Source organism: Acomys minous (genome assembly GCF_964271855.1).
Source record: "Acomys minous genome assembly, chromosome: 2".
Taxonomy (NCBI): Eukaryota; Metazoa; Chordata; class Mammalia; order Rodentia; family Muridae; genus Acomys; species Acomys minous.
Window position 1 is genome coordinate 129,729,673 of NC_140484.1, and position 18,953 is coordinate 129,748,625.

Consider the following 18,953-nt stretch of genomic DNA (forward strand, 5'->3'; position numbering starts at 1 on the left):
ATGAGAGACCTTGAACTGTAGTCCTCAAGGAGAACCAGTGTGTCCAGTGTGTCCAGTGAGCCTGTACTGGACTTGTAGAGACAGAAACTCTGAGTGAAGGGTGCCGAGGGGCAGGAGAACAGGCTCTGGGTAAGAGCGCTTGTTCTTACAAAGGAACAGGGTTCAAGTCCCAGTTCACGACAGTCTGTAACTCCAGGCCTGTTGATTCCGACACCTTCTCCAGACCTGCAGGGGCACCAGATACATGGTAGTGCATCTATATTTATGCAGGAAACAGACTCACTCACTCACATTGAAGTATAATTTAAAACTTTAATTTTTTTTTAAAGTAACAAGTGCAGAGAAGGAAAGTTATAACTAGTGTGTAGCCCTTCATACCAAGGGCTGGGATTACATGTGTGTGTGCATCGCGTCCTTGTGTTTTAATTTTCCTTACATAGCAACTGCTGTTTATTTTTAGGGCAATTTAAGTGCAACATCATTTCATTATGCTTTTTTAAAGACTAGTGAGCAAATTTAAATATACCTTATTTAGTTACTGAGGGTGTGTGTTAATTTTGATTTTTTTTTTTCATCACAGGCAACTTCAGAGTGGACCTTGGATTACCCCCCTTTTTTCGCATGGTTTGAGTACGCCTTATCACATATTGCCAAATACTTTGATCAAGAGATGCTTAATATTCATAACCTGAACTACTGCAGCTCAAGGACGTTGCTTTTCCAGAGGTTGTCTGTCATCTTGACAGATGCACTCTTTGTGTATGCTGTTCATGAGTAAGTGGTAAATGTCATGCTGTGTGGACATTTGTTTGTGTGGAAGGTATTGAGAATGGATTACTGTTGATTTACAGGGAACACAACCCTGTTGATGTAATAGCACAAAAACCCAAGTTGAGCTTTAAAATGCCTGAGAGTATTTACAAGGAAGTCTGTAAAAGGAACCTTTGTTTTCCTGCGGTAATTGTTGTCTTGGAGGCTTACTGCCTCTCTCTGCTAACCTAGGTCTAGAATGTTCTCATCCTCTGACACTTACTGCTGAATAAGCTCGCCCTTTCTTGTTCTTTCTGAGCTCTGGGCTGGCTGGTTCAACTCAGCTGTTGTGGTTCAAACTCCTTTCCCATTTAACCTATTCAACTTGGCTTCTCTCTCAGCCCCAGAATTGCTCTGCATGGCCTCAAATTAACTCCAGCAATCGTTTCTAATCTTCTGGCTCTTTCTCATTCTCTTGTTTGTTCAGTCTTCAACTGAGCTTTCTCTGTCTCTGCAACCTGTCTCTCTATTACTGTCCCGGTAAAACTGCTCATATTCATGTTCTCTCTCTCTCTCTCTCTCTCTCTCTCTCTCTCTCTCTCTCTCTCTCTCTCTCTCTCTCTCCCTCCCTCTCTCTCTCCCTGCCTCCCTGCCTCCCTCCCTCCCATTAGCTACTTAACCTTTCCTCTCTTCTTCTTCTGAGAGTTGAGCATATCCTGTTCTGTCAAATCTTGTCACTTTTTCTGCCACTCAATTAGACATCACTTTCAAACATGGGTGTGCTTCCTTCTACACACTAACATCGTTTTGTATTAAAGGCGTGTCTCACCACTCCTGGACCTAAGCTTTTCTTTACCTGAAACTTGCTTTAAACCAGGCTGGCCTTGAACTCAGATCTCCTTGCTTCTGTCTCCTGGATTAAAGGTGAGTTTGTATTCCAGTCTGAACTCACAGACAAGAGAAGGTCTTTGGATGTGATCTCTTGCTGGAGCAGCCATATTCTGAATTAAAATTCCTCTACAGCAGTCTTAGGAGGTTTTGTAGAGAAATGGGAATAAATTAAGATTTTTGAGGTGGTGGAGTGTGAGCATTGTGAGTGTTTGAAAGAACTAATCCAAATAGAATTCCAGGACCAGTTCTCTCACTCAGAACAACTCCACAGACCTCCTTTCCTTTTGGCCATGGCCAGAGGCTTTTGTGACCTGCCCTGATGGTGGGATGGAGCTACATGTGGTACTGTTGTGCGGGCTTAAATGAAACCCAGTCAACACTAGGAGCCGATTCGGATGCAAACACACAAGGGTCTCGTCTATTGATTGTTGAGCTTAAGCTGGGCCCACACTGTCACCAGCACAGCAGATCAGGTGCAAGTCCCGAGGACAAGTAGGAAAAAAGTTTCTATAGATGTAGTAAGTAAGAGAGCCAGTAAGTGGGTCTCTAGTTTAGCAAGCATCCTATTGATTATTTCTTGAACTAATTGATATTCATCTGGTACCAGACTGGCATCACCCCACGGATGATTAACTTCTAAGGAATAAAATCAGGAGATACAATAGAATAATAAAAAATGTTTATATCTGATTTATAGGAGCATGAGTAGTATGATTATATTTACATTGTAACCATGGAGGACTAGAGTCTTATTTTGCTAGAGAATATCAAGTTTTGTCCTTGTTATATTTTTGTACATAGCTTTTTAATGGCAGTGGGAAAGGAGGTATAGAGTAACTTTTATTATAATTGTAATAGTTTAAAGTTATAAGCCCAATTTTTTACATATTTTTAAAATCTTTTTATAAGTGAGTGACAAAGTCACAGGTCATGATGAACGATTTGGAGTATTGGCTAGGAAAGTGTGATAGTTAATAAGGAGGCATCTTGTTGGTGTGAGGGCTAATAGAGCTATACAGATAGGGTCAGTGTTTGACATTTTTTTTTGTTTTTTTTTTTTTGTTTGGTTTTTTTTTTTGTTTTGTTTTTTTGTTTTTCGAGACAGGGTTTCTCCGTGTTGCCTTGGCCATCCTGGACTCACTTTGTAGACCAGGCTGGCCTCGAACTCACAGCGATCCGCCTGCCTCTGCCTCCCAAGTGCTGGGATGAAAGGTGTGTGCCACCACACCCGGCCTGACATTTTTTAATAGGTAGTTACAGAAGATGTCAGCTTTGATTTATAAAGTTTTTTTTAAGATTTGAGTATCATTAGTTATGACTTGAATATGTGATTTTTTTAACCCACAGGATGAAGTAGAGGGGGAGGAGGAATGTAAATTTAATATAATTTTTTGAAATACATGTTATTTATAGAGCAAGAATAGCAAGCATTGTTAGAAATATATTTTTTGGTGTAGGGTTCTTTTTTTAGGGTAGTAGACTAGTTTAGGGTAGTATAACTAGTTTTTAATATAATAAGCGACTAAGGCAAGGCTTAGTATAATTAATTTGTTGTACTTTGGCATTTTGTATATTTTATTTTATTAGTTTTAGTTGTAAGGCTTTTTGTGTTAACTGTGGGAGATCTTGGATCTGGGTCTCTTTTTAGAGTTTTAAACAAATTATGTAATTGTCTTGTAATTTTTAAATAAGGTCTAATCTAATTTATATTTTTAAATAATTTTTGAAAATCACTAAGTGTTTTTAATTTATCAATCTCAAGTTGTAACTTTTGTGACATAATAAAGTTGTCATAGATAGTTTTTTAAAGTAATTAATTGGTCTATTATGTTGTATTTTATTAGGGGCTATTACCAATCTATATTGAGTTAAAGACTTAATCATATCTTTGAGAATGAATTCAGTCAATTTTTTTTGTCATAAGAATTTTATTTATATAATATAAAATAAAAGTATTTTTATATTTATCTTTTAACAGATTTTAATGTTTGATGTATAAATTTTTGACAAAGAGTGGGACTATTTTTTATTTTTTGTGGCAAAACTTTTCATTGATACCTTTGATAAAGTCTTTGAAAGTTAACTGAAGGTATGTTAAATGTAAATTTATGAGAAACTTTTAGGATATAATTTAATAGTGAAAAAACAATCTTTTAGATCTATAACAATAATTAATATAACAGCCTTTAAGATAGTTATAGGAGAAGGGAGGCCAAGTTGAAGGGCCTCCATATCATGTATAGTCTTATTTATAGCTCTTAAATCTTGTAAAAATCTTTATCTCTCTGATTTTTTTAATAACAAATATAGGAGTATTTTATGGACTATGTGATATTTTTATATGTTTTGTACTTAATTGGTTTTTTTAAGATTTATTTATTATTTATAGTGTTCTGCCTGCATGTGAGCTTGCACGCCAGAAGGGGGCACCAGATCTCATCATAGGTGGTTGTGAGCCACCATGTGGTTGCTGGGAAGAACTCAGGACCTTTGGAAGAGCAGACAGGGCTCTTAACCACTGAGCCATCTCGCCAACCCTACTTAATTGTTTTTTAACAAGTTGTTTTAATGTTTGTATCTTTTTTTGTATTAGGGACCACTGATTAATCTAAACAGGCTTTTTATTTATCTATGTTATTTTATCTGTATATAATTTATCAGTGGCCCCTATGAAAAATGTTGGTTGTTTTAAGTATCATTTGTGGTTAATTTTATTTTTATTTTTTCAATATATCTGTTCCCTATAATGAAGAAGGAAGGGAAGAAATAACATATAGTTGAAAAGTCTCAGTTTTATCTTTAATAGACCATTTTAGAATTTTTGAACTTTGGGCCATAGTTGAGGCTGAACCTAATCCTACCAAAGTTGATGTAGTGTTATAAATGAGCCAAGAACCTTGCCAGTCTTCACCAGTAACACACGATTTGTCCGCTCCAGTGTCTAATTTTTTTTTTTTTACCTTTATGGTTTTTAGAGGTCTCTGTTTAGTTATCTTTTGAGTCTAGGCTACCACTTCAGTAGACCAAATCTCTTTGTCTCTGTCTTGTTTTAAAATTGGATTAGGCAGGTGAACATCGGGAAGCAATAGAATCTGAGCCACTTGTTGATTTTTATGTAATTGTACAGTTTCTTTTAACGGTCTGGTTTTTGTTTGTTTGTTTGGCACAGGCACAACTAATGTGACCTTGTTGACTACAAGAAAACATGAAATTTTTTTGTTGTTACCTCTCTGTTTTTTTAATTAGTTTCTGGCAGAGAGTCCTGGTCTATAAAGTGAGTCTAGGACAGCCAAGGCTCCACAGAGAGACCCTGTCTCGAAAAACCAAAAAAAAAAAGACAAGCTTTTTTTTCCCCCAGGAACCAGGGACTTATATTTAATAAAAAGTTGTGAAATTTTGTCTTAAACTCTCTTTTGAAGTTTTTATGTCTCTACCTTTTAATATATGACTTAATACTAACAAGAACATTCTTCTGTTTTTGGACTGAGACTATCTCATGGTTTTTACCTACTCGCCCTTTTGCTCAGCCTGTCCTTTGTTGAGGGATCTGTAGTACTCTTTGGCGAGGTCCTTATCTTTGTCTGAAAAAGGTATTTTAAAAGAGGAGAGAAAGCTTAGCTTACTTCGAGCCCCATGTATTGTGCACCACTGTTATGGACTGGCTCAGTCGGGACAGGTCTTTGGGATCGGGAGTTCTTGAAGCATTGGTGGGCAGAGATAAGGTGGTTGGCAAACAGACAAAACTCAGAATCGAGTTTGTATCTGAGTGGTTTTTTTAGCCAAGCAGTCTAAATTTCTATACATACATTTTAAAAGCAGGGGGGCTTGTGGTTACATTTTTTTCACAGAGCAGATATAAGGAAGTCAGTGAGCACTCAAGCACACACAGTGCAGGTACAGAATGCGAAGTTACTGTGTTGTCGTAGTTTGAATTACAACTTTGAACATAACAATACAGGGTACAGAACACACAGCAAAGATGTCATCACTTCTAAGTTACTGGCTTGATATCAATATGTATGTGCTCCCTTTGTCCAAGGTTAATGTTTTTTTTTTCTACCAAAACTTATGTGCAGCACCTGTGTGTCAAGACAGTTTTTTTTTTCCTTTTTTAATATCTGAGTGCCACTATCTGGAGTTTTTTTTTCCTTGATATACCTTGTTTTTTTGTAAGCCATAATATAACTTATTAACTAGTGATGAACTCCTAGTCATGTTTCTTTTAATAAGTGGGAGTGAAGTAGAGCTGCTCTGGCCTGGACAGTCTCTGCTGCAGTCCCAAGTCAGGGCCGTCTCACAGCAACGTTCATGCCTGAAAAGTCCTGACTTGGGAGTGAGGTAGAGTTAAGAGAAGAATAGGTTTCAGCACAATGAGAGAAAAAAAACTACAATTCAGTTTCTCCTGGCAGAAGCATTAGCCCCAGTCCAGGAGGCCCTCCCTTGTCAGGGGTCGTAGCCTCAGGCCTGTGTAGTATTTGTCACATCAACACCACTGGAGGGGTCGTGACACACATGTATCCATTGTGCGTCACCCAAGTCTGCTCTTAGGGAGTGTCTTCCAATAAACTCATCTGTGGCATGCTGGAAAGATGGCTCAGCAGTTTAGAACATTCGCTCTTCGTGCAGAGGACACAGGTTTGATTCCGGCACCCTCTTGTCAGCTCACAACTGTCTAGGGCTTGGATGCCCTCTTCTGACCTGCAGGAACTAGGTGTGCACATGGTACACACATACACAAAAGAACAAAACACCATGTGGAAAAGGCAGCCACGTGGCACACATTTGTGATCCCATTACTGAAATGGTGGAACAAGTAGATCCTCGGTGCTTGTAACCAGCCTAGAACAGCCTACTTGGCAAGTTCCGGACCAGAGAGAGACCCTATCTCAAAAAACAAAATGGATGGCAAGCCCCAGAGATCCGCCTAACTCCGCTCCCTGACACTACAAGTACTGCACTCAACATTTGGGGAGTTTGGGGGTTTTTGTTTGTTTGTTTGGTTTGGTTTGGTTTTATTGTTGCTGTTGTTTTTGGTTTTAGTTTGGAAATATTGGTTCTTGGGAGTGAACGTAAGTACTTTACTGACACAGCCATCTCCCCGGCCCTTGACATAAAAATTTATTTTTATCATCGTCGTCGTTGTCATCTGGGTAATGTGGAACTGAGACAGGGTCTCACTGTGTCTGGAGCCTGCGTGTTTAACTGAGTGCGTGTGTATGGGTCTTGCATACACGTTGGGGATTGAACCTCGCTAGAGTGTTGCTCACACAGAATGTACCATTCCGCCACTAGGTACCTTGCATTTTTTGCACCTTCCCTTTTCTTCCTTCTTTCCTTTTTTGTTTAGATTTTGTTTGGTTTGGTTTTTTGAGACAAAATTTCTCTATATAATCTCGGCTGTCCTGGACTCACTTTGTAGACCAGGCTGGCCTCAAACTCACAGCCATCTTCCTGCTTCTGCCTCCCTGAGTGCTGGGATTACAGGTGTGGGCCAACCATACCCAGCTATCCTTTTTTGTTTATTAAGACGAGGTCTTAATGTAGCTGAGGTTAGCTTGAAACTTGCTATGTTGCCAATGATGACTTTGAACTTCCAATCCTCCTACCTCTACTTGTCAGAGTGGACTTTAGACATGCACTGCTGTGCTCAGTTGTGCAAGCCCTGGGTGCTAGGCCAGCACTCTACCAACTGAGCCTCACCCTTAGCCCACACTGTTCACTCGTAAGGACTGAAGTAGTGTGTGCCCTCTTGTTTTTACTTGCAGGTCTTATATCACTATTTATTTGCTTTAGTTTTATTAAATGAGCACTTGTTTCTGATCTGCATGTGTGAGGAAAAGATGTGGAATTGGGCCCTGAGGTCATGGACGGTTTGTGAGAAGCAGCTCTGTGCAGAAGTGGTGTGATTCGATGAAGCGTGATGTTACCTGTCTCTGCCTGTGTGTGCATGTAGGTGCTGCAAGTGCATCGATGGGAAGAGAACCAGCAGAGAGCTCACGGAGAAACCCAAGTTTATTCTGGCCGTGCTGCTGCTGTGGAACTTCGGGTTGTTAATTGTAGACCGTATCCTTGGTGCTCTTTATCCTGACTCTGTTGTGCACTCACAGCTTAATTCTTGATGTAGGGAAGATCATGAAATGTGAGCTGCTTTTGAAAGGGGGCGTGGTCTGGGGCACTTAACGCCCCAAACTGTGCTCTCTCCAAGTTTACTGGATTCTGGTAATTAAAATACTTTGTCCCTGGTCTTTAATCCCAATACTCAGAAGGCAGAGGCAGGTGGTGGGAGGCCAGCCTGGTCTGCAAAGTGAGTCCAGGACAGCCAAGGCTACACAGAGAAACTCTGTCTTGGGGAAAAAGAAAAAACTTTGTCTCTGGTTGAATTTTGAGAACCAGTTAAACTGTCATTTTAATCTACACATTAAGAAAACATCCACAAGTTCAGTACTCATTCGTAGCACACTTCTCTGTGAATCTAGTGCCATCTTCCTTGACATCCATCCAGATATTCATTTCCAGTACAATGGCTTTTTATCTGGATTAATGCTGCTCTCCATCGCACGGTTATTTCAGGTAAACACAGAAGAACCTAGTTAGATCTCCCTTTTAGTTTTTAGCTTATAATGAAAGTATTGTAGTGGGTGACAGATAATTCATTTGACCTACTCTTTAGAATTTCACCACATAGGCACTTTTATTGTTACTTCCACAAATTCTACTGGTTTTGGATGATTTATTTTTAATTTTACAGATGAGAAAATTAAAATTATATCCTAAAAACTCATTACAGTGTGGCAGGTATGGAATAGAGTTCTGTGTCTGGCTGCACTGTTTCTCCAGTGGAATCTCCAGCCCCACTTGCTGTATAAATGATAGTGGTATTTTTGTTTTGTTTTGTCTTTTCTTTTCTTCTTTTGTTTTTTCCAGACAGGGTTTATTGTGTAGCTTTGGGTGTCCTAGACAAGCTTTATAGAAGAGGCTGGCCTCAGAACTCACAGCAATCTGCCTGCCTCTGTCTCCCTGAAATTAAAGGCATGTGCCACTATGCCTGCCTGAAAGTGGTGTTTTTCTTTGAGATGCTTGTAGGTTACTTACAATAGTGTGATGGAAATACAGAAGTAAAATAAAAAGGCCCATGTTTTTATCTTAACATTAATAAACTGTATGACTCAGACAGGACTTAATAAGGCCATATTTGGTGGTTCTCCAGTTGCTAAGAGGTAGGTGGAATTCAGACTTCTTCTCTTAGAGTTTGTCTGAGGTTTTATTATACTTTTATGGATTAAGTACCATATTTAGTCCTCTTAGCCTGGCATGGTGGTATGCCCTATAGTCCATGCTGCCTGGAAGACTGAGGTAGGTTGAGCCTTTGGACCTGAGAATTCAGGGCCAGTCTGGGCAACAGCTCCATGAGACCATATTGGAGCTAGAACTCAAGGTCCCCCACACATTAGGCAAGTGTTCTAATCACTGGAGAGTTTTTGTTTTTTTGTTTTTTAGATAGGCTGAGTATGTAGCTCAATAGTAGAATCCTGGCCCAGCACAAGCCATAAACAAAACACAGCACTATATATTATATTCATTCATCCTTTGAGCCTAGCTCCTCTTTGGCCAGGTTAACTATATTGTTTCTGTCTCCTTAGAATATAGTTTGTGGTTACTGATGGCATACCTTGTATCTTGGCATCAGGCTTGATGAAGTAATTATTATTTTATGTGTATGTGTATGTGGTGTGCCTATGAGTTTCCTATGAGTTTATGTGCACAGGTGTGTGCAGGTGCCCACAGATGTCAGAGGGCATCAGATCCCTTAGAGCCACCAACAGCTCAGGCTCTAAGATCAACAGTTAATAATGGGACCTCATGAAACTGAAAAGCTTCTGTAAGGCAAAAATCGCTGTCAACAGAACAAATCAACAGCCCACAGATTGAGAAAAGATATTTACCAACCCTACATCTGACAAAGGGCTAATATCTAAAATATATAAAGATCTCAAGTAATTAGACACTACCAAACCAAATAATCCAATTAAAAAATGGGGTACAGAACTAAACAGAGAATTCTCAATAGAGGAATATTGAATGGCAGAGAAACACTTTTTAAAAAATGCTCAGCATCCCTAGTCATCAGGGAAATGCAAATCAAAATGATCTTGAGATACCATCTTACACCTATCTGAATAGCAAAGATCAATAACTCGAATGACAACACATGCTGGTGAGGATGTGGAGAAAGGGGAACACTCCTCCACTGCTGGTGGAAGTGCAAACTTGTACAACCCCTCTGCAAATTAATATGGCACTTTCTCAGAAAATCGGGAATAGTTCTATCCCAAGACCCAGCTATTCCACTCCTGGGCATATATCTGAAAGATGCTCCACCATACAACAAGGACATTTGCTCAGCTATGTTCATAGCAGCCTTATTTGTAATAGCCTGAAAAAAAAATAGCCTGAACCTGGAAACAACCAAGATGTCCCTCAACTGAAGAATGGAAAAAAAAACAAACTGGTATATCTACACAGTGGAATACTACTCAGCTATTAAAGACAAGGAAATGTTGAATTTTTAAGGCAAAGGGATGGAACTAGAAATGATCATCCTAAGTGAGATAACCCAGACCCAAAAAGACACGCATGGTATATATATACTCATATCTGGATTTTAGCCCCAACATAGACGTCCTCTGAAAGACTCCACCCAGCAAGGGTTTAAGGACAGTTATGGAGACTCGAAGCTGGACACTGGACAGAGTGCCAAGAGTATAGGGTGACCCTGCCAGGCCACAGAGGAAGAGGGTATATGTACTACAGGTGACACTAAAAAAGCTGAGATCAGATGCTAGGAGAGGGAGGAAAAGGCACAAGGGAGGAGATGGGATCGGGAGGTGTTGAGGGAGGGGACTGCAATTAGGATGTAAAGAATTCAAACTGCAGAACAAGCAGGTAACTTATATCCCTATTCCCACTACATGGGAATAGCTCTGAGACTGGGAGATACAAATGTAAATGCATAGAGAGGCTTCATGTTGGCCACAGATTCTCTGTGACTTACTGCTAGAGACCATTCTTAGCATGGCATGAAGGAAGATTTGCAAATGTCTTACTTCTGTCCATACAAGGAACAGAGAATCAGCCTTAATTGTTGTGTACATCCCACACATCTCATAAAATTATAATGTTAGAACTGTATAAGGCTTGTGAGAAAGTATGTTTTCAGAACAAAAGAACTGGACACTGATGCTGGTCAGACCTGACAGGATCCATTCCTCTCAGCGTGCTGGACGATGGCATCCTGCATCCTCCTTGCTCCAGCCCTGGACGCCTTTGTCACTGTTGCCCATCAGAATTGGACAGCTTCTCAGCAGCATTGCAGAAAGCTTCTGATCCCATTTGGTCCAGCATTTCAATCTCCCATTAAGCCTGGAATCTCTCAGCATTTAGCAACTGGACCACAAATGCAATTCCTGGCATGTTTAATCATTTTCCCAATTTTTCTGGGCCCCTTCTAAGGTATTATTCACCTCAATTCAGTCTGAAGAAACCTTAAGCGAACAATGACCCATTCCCTCTAAGGGGGGTCTGGGAAATTTCTGTTTGCTCTCTTGGTCTACAAATGCTTGTTTTCATTGGGAGGGGAGGGGGTTATAAGTTATTATTGGTTTTCTACAGAGAGAAAACTAGGCTGACCTCAGGGATGTCTCTCTTTTCATTTATCTTTCATGCATAGGTAAAGAGATAGGAGCTGAAAATAATGGGATATAGAAATATAGAGGGAGGACAGAACAAAAAGTAGATGATTGAACCTTAACTCAAGGCCTTAATTGTTACTCATAATCAAGGTTATTGCTAAGTTATTGGTATAAAATTTTGTATATTGATGCAAGGCATGGGCATGTCAAATACTAGTCAGATTTTAGCACAAGAGTATATATCCTAAGTCTAACAGATAGATATGAATCTGCAGATGTATGAGGTAAACTAGTTAAATAAGGTCTTCAAATGCCTCAGAGACCCACAGAATATGGCATTTAAAGATGTTTTTATTATTCTAAAGTTTCTTCGACAACAAGACAAGTTAACTCCTGACAACACCCAGCCAATCTCAAAGAAGATAATGATCATCAAAGAGCCTCCTTATGGAGTTGGCTTTGAATGTGGCAAACCATCCACTGGGCAAAATGCCCTATTTTTGCCACAAACAGAATTCTGCCTAAAAGTGGGCGTCTTAGATGCAGGCAGAGTCAGTGGCAGAATTCTGCCAAGCCAGGGTAAACAAGTCCTCAATAGTTCCTGCCTCACGAATAAGTCTAGCAGAAATACTGGGATAGAAGTCTGAAAATGAGGCTCCAACTGTCAGTTGGGGTTCAGGCAGTAAGCTGTTTCACTCATTTTTTTCATTTTGGAAGCTGCTAACCTGCACTACTGGTTCACTTAGGCATTTAAGTTTTATTCCTTCTCAAGTCTCTGAGGAGGTTTGAAGACCAGATAGTTTCACAATCACGTTTAGCTGGTTAGAGGTTAAGATCTTTTTAGATCAAGATAAAGGACTTAAGTCAGAAGCAATGAGATATGATATTGAATTTCATTCAGAAATTTAGACCCAACAAGATAGGAAAGATGTTTACTTCAAGTTTGACAAATACAAGTGACCAAATCACTATGAATGTAACATTTATATAACTCATGATTATCACATGGTTCTCCCTGCTGTATGTAGTTTGTATTATGCATGTACTATAAAAAAATGTATATGGGGAAAAAAGATAGCAAAAAAGAAAAGAAACCAGCATTGGGTTATCAAGAACTAAAACCAGCATTGGGTTATCAAGCCTAAGAAACCAGCATTGGGGTATCAAGAACTAAAACCAGCATTGGGTTATCAAGGCTAAGAAACCAGCATTGGGTTATCAAGAACTAAAACCAGCATTGGGTTATCAAGGCTAAGAAACCAGCATTGGGTTATGCAGAATAAGAAACCAGCATTGGGTTATGCAGAATAAGAAAACAGCATTGGGTTATGCAGAATAAGAAAACAGCATTGGGTTATCAAGGCCAAGAAACCAGCATTGGGTTGTGGAGAAATGTCTTTGACTTTCATTAGCTTTTCTACTAATGTCTACTTTGTGTTCCAGGATTCACTCCAGGGTACTACATACTGCATTTCATCTACCTTGAATTTAAAGTGATACATTCCCCTCTCTTTTTCCTAGAAAAGGCATATGGAAGGGGCGTTTCTCTTTGCTGTTCTCCTCCATTTCAAGCACATCTACCTCTATGTAGCACCAGTCTATGGTATCTATCTGCTGCGATCTTACTGTTTCACTGCCAGTAAATCAGGTAAGTCTTAGCAGTGGTTGCAAAATTCATATTTTCTTCCTTGCAGCTTACAGTGTTATGAAGCACAGCAGGTGTCTCTCAGGTCCTGATCTATAAGCCCTTCATCATCCACAAAGATCTATGTACACTCGGGCATGGCAAAGATCAATGTACACTCAGGCATGGTGGCAGGCACCTCTAATCACAGTACTGAGAAGGCGGAAGTGGAAGGATGGTAGCTTCCAGAACATTTGGGCTATGGATGGAACCCCCTGCATGTCTTCATGCTCCTGCTAATGCTGGTTTTTCTTGTCTACAGATGGCAGTGTGCGATGGACTAGCTTCAGCTTTGTCCGTGTTATTTCCCTGGGACTGATTGTTCTCCTGGTTTCTGCTCTTTCGCTGGGCCCTTTCTTGGCCTTGGTAAGGCATTTTATTTTATTTCTGCTCTTTACTTTTTTTGTTTTGTTTTTGTTTTTGTTTTTGTTTGTTTTGTTTTTTGAGACAGGGTTTCTCTATGTTATCTTGGCCATCCTAGACCAGGCTGGCCTCGAACTCACAGTGAACCGCCTGCCTCTGCCTCCCGAGTGCTAGGATTAAAGGCGTGCACCACCATACCCAACTCTCTGCTTTACTTTTTAAAAAATAACGTAAGTCACAGTAAAGTAGGGAGTATGTGAGGCAACTGTACTCTCTTTTACACGAGAGGGCTAGTTCTCAGTGTGGATTCCACTCAAATGCAGCTGCTCTAGCCTCCCAGCTCAGTCCTTTGTACACAGCAAACGCTGGACAAGTCTTCAGATGTTTTCTTTTCTCTCTCCACATCCAAAAATGAGTTTTACTTTGTATTAGGAATGAAAAACGGGCTGGAGAGAAGGCTTAGAGGTTAAGAGCACTGTCCGTTCTTCCAAAGGTCCTGAGTTCAGTTCCCAGCAACCACATGTTGGCTCACAGCCATCTACAATGAGTTCTGGTGCCCTCTTCTGGCCTGCTGGATCACATGTGGGCAGAATACTGTGTACATAATAAAGAAATCTTATTTTTTTTTTTAAAAAAAAATTGAGAAACACCGCATCTTTGTGGTAGACCTTGCTCCCCAGCACTTCAGCAGACTTAGATTGACTACATTCTGTGCTGTTTGCACCACGTAAATTCTGTTGTCCTTCCTAGTAGCATGATTCTTATGTGGCTCACTGGCCAGTTGAAAAAAAAAAGTCTGTGACTTGATTGGAGTAAAAAACAAAGATGGAAACCCAGGCTGCTGAACTTTCTACACACTATGCCACAAGCAGTTTCACTGTTCTGTTTTAGAATTGGGGGAAAAAAATTGATGACTATTTAATTGGTTTCATTTCTTGTTTTTGACAGAACCAGCTGCCACAAGTCTTTTCCCGACTCTTTCCTTTCAAGAGGGGCCTTTGCCATGCCTACTGGGCTCCGAATTTCTGGGCTTTGTACAATGCTTTGGATAAAGTGCTGTCTGTCATTGGTATGGTACCCAGCATTTTCACTTAGACAATGAGTACTGAAAGGACTAGTCCCATCAGGAGGTGGAAGCAGCTGCCCATGTTTTGTGTTTAGATGTGTGTTCTGGATTACTTGGTCTCCGGCCCCACACTTGCTTGAGACCAAGTCTTTTGAGCAGTAAGTGGACTGCGTTCCTTATAAAAGTTCCTCGTGCCTATGAGGTTGTAGCTTTCCTTGGGTGAGTGGATTAAACATTTAGACACTTTTAAAAAGTATCTTTAATGGGAGGATGCACTAGAGTGCAAGTACCCACAGAGGCCAGAGCGTTGGGTCCCCTGGACCTGGGGTTTCAGGTAGATGTGAGCCACCTGACGTGGGTGCTCAGAACCACATTCGGGTTCTTGGTTGGACTCTTAACCCTCCAAGCCCTTTCTATAGTGCAGCCCTTATTTAGACACTGCTTGAAGAGAGTTTTTGCCTTAAGTAAAACTATTCAGCAGAGTTGACCCTACCTTTAAACTGAAATATTTGAAGAAGGGAAAAATAAATATGAACTGTGACTCTGGGCATTGGACCAATAAGAAAAATGAGCCTGTCTTTACAAAGAGTCAAAAGCTCTGATAGCTTCAGTGCTGCACAGATGCCGGCCACAGGCTGCATTTGAACTGTATGCTGTTTGCTGAGTCCTGATCTCCACCCTTACCTAACCTGATGGCTGTGCACCTTGCCCAGTCACTTAGTTACCCTAGTATTACTCGCGTCACAATACCTGGGGGATTCCTTGACCTTACTTTCCTGCAAAGCATGTTGTCAAGAGTGAAAGCAAGAATAAATATATGTTAGGTTGAGCCAGCAAGATAGCTCAGCAGGTGAAGAGCCTGCTGCCAGGACTGACAGCCTGAGTTTGAGTCCAGAACCCATTTAATAAAAGGAGAAAGCTGACTCTCTCAAGTCCTCTGACCTGCACATGTGCACCCCTCCCAGCATAAAAATAATTGTAGGGGCTGCTCTTACAGACAGCTGACAACTACCTGAGCTCCACTTCCAGGGGATTGATGCCCTCTTCTGACCTCCTTAGGACCAGACACACACACGGTGTTATCAGCAGTAGAGACTTTGGAGCCACCCAGACCCAGATTTGGTTGTGGTACCCAATGGTTACTCCATCTGTGTGCTTGGATCTAAAGTAAGGAAACAAAGCCTGGGAACATGGTAGTAGATGCTAGCTGCACTGTGACTTCCAGTATGTCTGTTATGTACTTATGAGAAATTGATATTTTGTTTGCTTATTTAGTTTTAGAAATCATAATTTGGTTCCAACCCTCACTCATGAGTCCAGCATCAGTATAATAGCATTCTTACAAAGCTACTTCAGACGTTTGCAGAAAAGCTATTACCAGTCACCCAGAGTGCAGTACAAGGCCTGATTGGCCTTCCTGAGTCGGGAAACTGCTGTACTTTACCGTGTGTACCTGCGCCCCAACGATGTCTCAGGTGGAAAGCCAGTGACATTCAGCAATGCAGGGGAACAGCTGTTAGTTTTAAGATAGAATTAGGGAGGCCAGGGATTAACTCAGCTGGTGGAGTGCAGGTCCTAACTTCCACTGCCATCATGGCACAGCCAGGTGTTCCACTGCCAGCATGGCACAGCCAGGTGTGGCGGGTACACCTGCAGACCCAGCCAGGTGCGGCGGGTACATCTGCAGACCCAGCCAGGTGTGGCGGGTACACCTGCAGACCCAGCCAGGTGTGGCGGGTACATCTGCAGACCCAGCCAGGTGTGGCGGGTACATCTGCAGACCCAGCCAGGTGTGGCGGGTACACCTGCAGACCCAGCTCTCCGAAGGTGGTGGCAGGAAGATAAGTTCAGAATCATTCTTGGCTGGCTTGACTACATGAGAGCCTGTCTTAAATAGAGGGTAGGGAGCTGGGTATAGGGTACAAGCTGTAATCCCAACACTTGGCGGGTAGACACAAGAGGATCAGGAGTTCAAAGCTAGCCTGGGCTACATGAGACTAGGTCTCAAAACAAAACAACAAAAAAAGAACCAAAAACTGAAGGGGAAAGGAGTAAATAGAAAATACACTGGTAGGCTACGTGTTCCCCACATTGCTGGCTCTCAGTGGCAGTAGATAGTGCTTTATAGGTGCTCAGGCTGTCTTGACCTGCCCGTTTTTACTCTGGAGTTCATTTTGGGTGGGGCTTACATCATCTGACAAGGAGTTGTTGAACTTCTGTGTTTGGGGATAGAATGAATGACAGCCGCAGTACAGTAGAGAAAGTAAGCACAGAAACAGCTCCAGGGAACTTGCAAAGCAGCCTTGCCTCTCAATTTAGAAGATCTCTATACATGACAAAGTTAGTCAGTCAGAGTGGGCGAGTCGTTCCGAGGGAGTCTCGTGAGCAGAGGGACCCAGCTGTCAAGGGTGGTATGCTGAGGACTCACTCAGTCCACTGAGACTAAGCCACATTAGCACAGATGAGGCTGTAGGAAGGTGACATCAATGAAGACCGCTGTATGTAGGACCGGGAACCGGATGCTACAAGAAATGAACGCTTTGGTGTGACATGGTCTGCACTTTAAATAGCTTGCATCATTTAAGTGATAGAGAAGATTGTTACTCACATGCTCCTGCCCACGAGGTTCCTGAACGCTGCACAAACAGCTCGCTCCAGTTTTAGTCTACAGCAGTAGGTTATCATCTGAAACCAGCAAGAAGCATCTGCTGGAGGCAGCACGGCTCAGACTTACACTCATGAAACTCGGCTGTGAGGCGCTGAAAGATTTAAAATTACTACTCAAGGATCTGACTCATAAGAAATGGAGGCGTGTTGATTAACATAAGATGTCTGCTTCCTCGCTAGGTTTGGAATTGAAACTTCTTGATCCCAGCCAGATCCCCAGGGCCTCGATGACGAGTGGCCTGGTTCAGCAGTTCCAGCACACAGTCCTTCCCTCCGTTTCGCCTTTGGCGACCTTCATCTGCACACTGATAGCCATCCTGGTAAGAAGCTGCCACGTGGTTCTCATTTGCTAGCTCTGCCTCTGCTTTTCCTGTCACAGAGCTGACTGAATTGCAGCTTTCAAGCCTTTCCAACTGCAGGAGAAATTCCATGGCTGGCATCCTGCAGACTGGAGTATTTCCTAGCAGTTCTCAGAGTCACTTGGAGCACAGTGAGGGAGGGTTACCAGAACAGCCGCTGTGAGAGAGTCTTGCCAGTGGCTGTTTAAGCCATCTGTCCATCCTGGCATGAGGAGAAAGAAACGCCCAAGTAGGAAGCATGGAACATGCTGTGGAGAAAGGAACTCTCTGTGGCAGAACACCCAGGCTCTGTTTTGTGTCTCTCATCCTTGGCTAAATGATCAAAATGTGTCTGGAAAACAGGATGTTTTGTCTTGATGGCAATAATGAGTTGGGAGGAGCAACAGCTCTTTGCATGTCACATGACAGTCTGTTGTGAAGCCAGGCGTGGTAGCACAAGCCTGCAACCCCAGCTCTTCAGGGGAGGTGGAGGCACGAAGATTGACCCTTGGAGGCCAATCTGGGCTATACACAGCAAGACTTTGTCTCAGAAAGAAAGAAAGAAAGAAAGAAAGAAAGAAAGAAAGAAGGGAGGGAGGGAGGGAGGGAGGGAGGGAGGGAGGAAGGAAGGAAGAAAGAAAGAAAGAAAAGGAAAAAGTAGAAGCTATGGTTGAGTCAAATGTTAGAGTTCTCACTGACATCTGTCACTTCTTGGTGACTTCAATTTTGCGATAGTTTCAGTAGGATTCAGCATAAACATCTCATCCCTGTGGCTAGTTACGCATTAGCTTTGATTTTGGTTTCTAAACGATCTCCTGGCAGGACACCTGGCCCCACTTGACTGTGTGGCCATATTGGTATGCAGGCAACTGAGTCCCGCTACTCTCCTTATTCACAGGCTTTAGCTAAGGTTTTAAAAATTCTCAGCCCTCAGCCTTGGGTCCAGTGAGTGAGCACACGATGTGCAAACTCGAGGGTCTGAGTTCATATCTTCAGCTCCCATGATACAAACTGCCAGACTTGGCCGCACATGTACACAGCATGAGAGCAGGAAGACGCTGGGACTTGCTGACACCAGCCTAGCTCTACATTCAACGAGAGACCCTGCCGCAAAAGAACAGTGCAGTGATAGAATGCACAATACCTGCAGCCTCCTCTGACCTTTTTGTGTATATACCCTTCCACACACACAACTGTGCTCACACATACATATACTAGAGAGAGAGAGAAGTAAAATTTTTTAAAGCCATAAAATTTCAGCTTTGTAAACTCTATATATAGAGGGCAATTGCTTTATTATTGTAAATTACACTGTAGCTCACAACACTGGAAAGATCTAATGCACTTATCCCCAAAGCATCTATGAATTTTTGTAGTTTGACCTAGTAAGTTCAGTGAATATTAGCTAATTATACAAATAGTAAGCTGTTAAATTTTATACCCCAGAACTTATCATTTGTTAATTTGGATAAGGTTCGTTTTAATGAAGTAAATACATATTCCTA

At 41.6% G+C, this 18,953-nt stretch overlaps 1 protein-coding gene across 3 annotated transcripts in view; it reads left to right on the top strand.

Moving 5' to 3' along the window:
- The window catches only part of ALG8 (ALG8 alpha-1,3-glucosyltransferase), a 30,263-nt gene that overhangs the window by 6,388 nt on the left and 4,922 nt on the right, over positions 1–18,953 (top strand). The window contains exons 3-9 of one of the 3 annotated variants that reach the window (XM_084772926.1): positions 581–774; positions 7,595–7,704; positions 8,144–8,211; positions 12,852–12,978; positions 13,277–13,380; positions 14,326–14,446; positions 17,291–17,430. In XM_084772926.1, the coding sequence (XP_084629052.1) occupies positions 581–774; positions 7,595–7,704; positions 8,144–8,211; positions 12,852–12,978; positions 13,277–13,380; positions 14,326–14,446; positions 17,291–17,430 (864 nt within the window). Of the gene's footprint in view, positions 1–580; positions 775–7,594; positions 7,705–8,143; positions 8,212–12,851; positions 12,979–13,276; positions 13,381–14,325; positions 14,447–17,290; positions 17,431–18,953 lie in introns of those variants that run through there. The other 2 variants (XM_084772928.1, XM_084772927.1) reach the window with 2 other exon arrangements.